At 37.4% G+C, this 4863-nt stretch overlaps 1 protein-coding gene across 1 annotated transcript in view; it reads left to right on the top strand.

The window, feature by feature from the left end:
* Positions 1-2531: 2531 nt before the first annotated feature.
* Positions 2532-4863, top strand: part of LOC117122213 (inositol monophosphatase 3-like) — a 5286-nt gene continuing 2954 nt past the window's right edge. The window contains exons 1-3 of the mRNA XM_033267723.1: positions 2532-3011; positions 3811-3973; positions 4785-4856. Coding sequence (XP_033123614.1) covers positions 2673-3011; positions 3811-3973; positions 4785-4856 — 574 coding nt within the window. The 5' untranslated portion in view covers positions 2532-2672. The remainder of the gene's footprint in view (positions 3012-3810; positions 3974-4784; positions 4857-4863) is intronic.

The raw sequence follows: 4863 nt of genomic DNA, 5'->3' as shown, positions 1-4863 counted from the left end.
GGGCCTGTTCCCCCCCCCCCCCCCAGGCAGTCAAGCCAAAACGTAAAAAGGAGGGAAAAAATTTTAAAGAGAGGAAAGAGGAAAAAAGGAGTACACCCATGAGTTCAGTGGCGATCTAGGAGTGGGGAGTGAAAGGAGAGCTCCATTATTTACCACTTATTTACACCAACCATGGTGGGGCTGAGGTGGGCGTGGCGGCGTGAACTTTATTGTGCCCCGTCCCCCCGTTAGAAATTCTCTGGACCCGCCACTGCCAAAAATCAATGAATTAAAAACCCTACCAAAATTAATATATTGACTGATATAACAATAAATCCTATATTAAATTTACGATCCTACTAAGTGATGTCCTACTATAACACAAGACCAATAAAGACCCCCTACTGAACCTAAGGCTTAATTTAAACCTACTAAAAAGCATAATGAAGCTAATACATAAAAATAAGTTCCATAATAAATTTAAATGATGTGTATATTGTATAAATCCAATTTTCCATACAACTGCATTAAAGGAACTGTTCGTTGAATTGCTATGCTTGATACGATTATAACATCTTGTTCCTATTTGAGCACTGTTAAGACGGAGTCGACGTTAAGGTAAATGAAACTCGGAAAAAAACAAACTGTTCCAAAGGCAAGTTTGCATCCATTATATCTTTTGAAACATCTGACTTGAATCTATTATACTGTGTATGATGATAGTGATGAGGCATACAGATTTAAAGAAAAATACAAAAACAGCGTGGTGATTAATCCTGGTGTGATTAATGCTGGAGCTTTCTAAGACGGAGTCGAGGTTAAGGTAAATGAAACTCGAAAATAAATACTGTTCCAAGGGCATGTTTGCATACATTTTTATATCATTTGAAACATCTTGCTTGAATCTATTATACTGTGTATGATGATGGTCATCAGGCATACAGATTTTAAGAAAAATACAAAAACAGCGTGGTGTCCCACATGTGCATTTTTGCATACGTATGTGTTTTATGTACTTATTAAAACATTGATACAAACCAAAGTTGTCAGTTATTTTATTTGAAACCAGTGTCAGTATAATCTTTGGTAAGCAGGTGGTTAACATAAGCAAGAGTTTAGTCCATTGAAACTGTTTATCATCTTGATACCTTCCGACAAAAATTGACCCTACCGGCGTCACCACGGCGTCCCCGCCGATCGATCGAACGTGACGTTGTTATGTGGGTGTTTTATAGATTATTAAGAATGGTAATATCACCGAAAATATAGATAAAATGACAGTTGAATGACCAACAAAGACAACTGAAGACAATAGTTCGTCATTATAAGCTTTTTAGTATAACTTCCTTCGGAAAATTAATCTCAAAATCGAGTTGCCGTCCCCGGCGTTTTCAGTGACGTCGTATGATTTGTGTACGATTTTTACCAATTAACCCCTAAGTAAAACATATTTGAGCCATGTAGTACCTTGCAAATCAACCCAGAAACCCGGTAGTTTGTTGATTGTTTATTGGTAGCGTACCTTCGCTGCCAAAAATAGTTTTTTGGCAGTTGCGTCCCCGGTGACATCGTGAGGGCATGGTGAAGGCTGGTTACGATTTTGTGGCACATCGATTGAGTATTTTCATTCATCTGGCTATGTAAGTCAGCGGCGTATGTAGATGTCTTTAAATGAGGGTGGGGGGGGGCTGATGGGGGACGCCACTGATGTAAAGTAGATTCATGCTTATATTTTACACATTTTTATAGCTTATGGTGATATAAATTCAATAATTAGACAAAGACCCTGCAAGTCTGGACCCATACACTAAAATAAATTATTTTTGTGTCTAATGTGTCAATTTTATTTATTTATATATTATTATTTTATATATATATATTTCTTGCTTTAATGTTTTCTTTAAATCATTATTTTATATAATTAATACACTGTAGGCCTATATATGCTTTTTCTGATTATTATTATTATTATTATTATTATTATTATTATTATTATTATTATTTTCTGCTTTAGTTAATAATTAATTTGTTTATGTTTAAATTAAAGATCTAGTTTAATTTTTATACTTATGTTCAAAGTGTATGTACTAGGGTGCCCAATTGATCAGCTCAGGCTGGATGGACCACCCTCACAAAATATTGTTCAAATAAATAAATAAATACACTTAAATTAGTGTAGAAAACTAGATTGTGATTATTCACCAGACGTGCCGTCTTGATCCAAAATAATGACGTCGGTACGATCCTGGGCCGATAATCTAAGGGCCGAGTAGGCTAAGGGCCGAGTTGGTGTGTACGGCCGAGTTATGGGCCGAGTCGGTTAAGGGCCGAGTTGACAAGGGCCGAGTTGGTGTATGAGCCGAGTTGGTTATAGGCAGAGCATAGAGATATAATAGCTCTATGAGGCAGAGTTAGTTCATGGGCCGAGCTGGTGAAGGGCCGAGTCGGTATGGTCCGAGTCGGTTAAGGGCCGAGTCGGTATACCGTAATGGCCCGAGTCGGGTTAAGGGCCGAGTTGACTTGAAGCCAATGAAATTGCTGATGCGTGACCATCCACGACACACGACGATTTTTTATGACGTGGCTTGGTTGGTAATTTAAAACCGGGCTCGGAGCACATTAGTACGTGTGTGCGGTGCATTATTCCCCTTCTTGCTTGCCTAGCGTAGCCTAGGTTTCACTGAAGTTCAGTCATGGTTTCCAACATCAAAATATCTCCTGCAGGGTTTGCATTCATTTTTATTGTTGCTGGATCTATAATATTGTATACTCAAAGAAGTTGGAGGTACTCAAAGCCATTTGAAATGCAAAGTACGGACCAGCAAATAAGTCTGAAGGAACTGTTGTCGGTGAGCATTGAAATGGCTGAGATGGGAGGCCTAGAAGTAGTCGAAGTGATGAAGGAAAAGAAACTGAATGAGAAAAGTAAAGGCGAAACCAGAGAAGGTGCTAACAATCCAGTGACAGACGGTGATATGCGATCTCACAGAGTAATGACCCACGGTATGAAGAAAGCATTCCCAAATCTCAAAGTAAGTACATCTACTCTAGAGGAAGGCCATACTCTAGGCTAGTCTAGACCCTAGCCTATCTAGGCCTAGCCTAGATGAAGTTAGATTAGAGCCCAGGGCAGGTGTATGGCCTGGGTCTACTCGAGTAGAGGTAAAAATGGACTTTGAACATAGTAGTGCCCACTCTAGCTAGGCCTTCAATTATTAGTTAATAGGGGACCGTTAATAGTCTATAATATAATCTGGAAAAAAAATTAAAATATAACCCTGGACTGGTGGAGAGAAAAAAAAAATCATATTGTTAATTAAATACTTCTGGGCCTAGGCCTACTTCTAGTTCTACTTCTTTACTCGGCATACTTCCTTCAGTCAGGATATCTCGTGACAGCGGCTTGTTCCACCCCCAGAAACATAGGCAAGCATGTCGTTTATGAACACCAATATTATGGCTGTAGGTTACGGCGCCCTGCCTTAAACCGCTCAGCCAATCGAGTTGCCATATATATAAATAATCATATAATATAATAATGTTTAATGATAGTAATAATAATAATAATAATAATAATAATAATAATATAATATTTATTAATAGATTCCTTTTGCTTGCCGGTGAAAAGTTAGATTATGAAGATAAATTATTCATAGTATATAAGTTAAAATAGATTTATTTAAAATTTCAGTAAAAGCTAAAATAAATAAAGTACAGCATATCAAGACATTATACTGGGACATTACACTTTTAAAAAAAGGACTTAAATTTCATGCAAAAGCCAAAGAACAGTGAATAATTTTTATCAATTTGCTTCAAATTAATAAATAGGTAATTTCTGAAGAGCATGAAACCTTAGAGTGGGATAAAGATAAAGTTGCAACGCCGAAGATGGACCGTGATGAAATAAAGTCAATTACAGGGGATTCTGTTATCAACATTGAAGATATCACTGTCTGGATTGATCCTCTGGATGCTACTCAAGAATATACTGGTAAGCTTAACCAAACCAGGGGGTTGGGGGGGGGGCAATCAAGAGATAACACTACCCAGCTTAGAGGAGTCTGGGAAGTTTTTTGTTTTCTTGACGACCAGAAATAACGTCTGAGGAATTTTGGGCGAACAATAATTACCTTTTTTTTCCCCTTTTTATTTTGAATTTCCAAAAGAGGGGTGGCTGGTGCCGGCCCGACTCCCTTAAATCCGCCCCTGTTTATTCAGTCCACCATACATTAAAAATACAATAGAAATGTATCTTAAGTTCTGGTAATAGCTTTAAGTAATGCTCTGTCCTCACTATGACATTTTATGTGTATCATGCCCATATATGAGCATGATGATGTCATATTACACCTAAATATGGGCATATCTAGGCATCAGTAGTTTGTCATATAAAATTTTATAGTGTCGGCAGAGCTTAAAACTGTCAAAGTTGATACTGTACTTAGCCCAGAGTTCAAGTTGATAGTGGATGATGCACTGTATAAGTTGTTAGCACCAATACTGTACTATCTACCACCTTGGTTTCTTCCATATTTATGTTGTGCAAATGACACTTTTTGGAATGTACAGTTAAACTTGCCTAAGTCGAATAATTTCTAAGTCAAATAATTTCTAAGTCGATCTTATTTTACATGCCAAATTGTTGTGTTTTCCATTAATTAACAATCTGTAAGTCGAATTTTATCTCAGTTGAACAATATTCCAATGGCATTTTGGATTCGACTTAGGCAAGTTCAACTAGTCTAGTGTACCTATTTTGTAATGTCTCTTTGACTATCCACTGTACTTGATGTTTCTTGCAGAGGAATTGTTACAGTATGTAACCACAATGGTATGCGTTGCTGTGAAAGGTGATCCAGTAATTGGTGTCATTCATAAACC

This window comes from Anneissia japonica, unplaced genomic scaffold (assembly GCF_011630105.1).
Source record: "Anneissia japonica isolate Jap-2015-1 unplaced genomic scaffold, ASM1163010v1 scaffold287708_len1499824_cov190, whole genome shotgun sequence".
Taxonomy (NCBI): Eukaryota; Metazoa; Echinodermata; class Crinoidea; order Comatulida; family Comatulidae; genus Anneissia; species Anneissia japonica.
The sequence above is the reverse complement of the archived record's forward strand: the minus strand, read 5'-3'. Positions and strand labels throughout refer to the sequence as shown.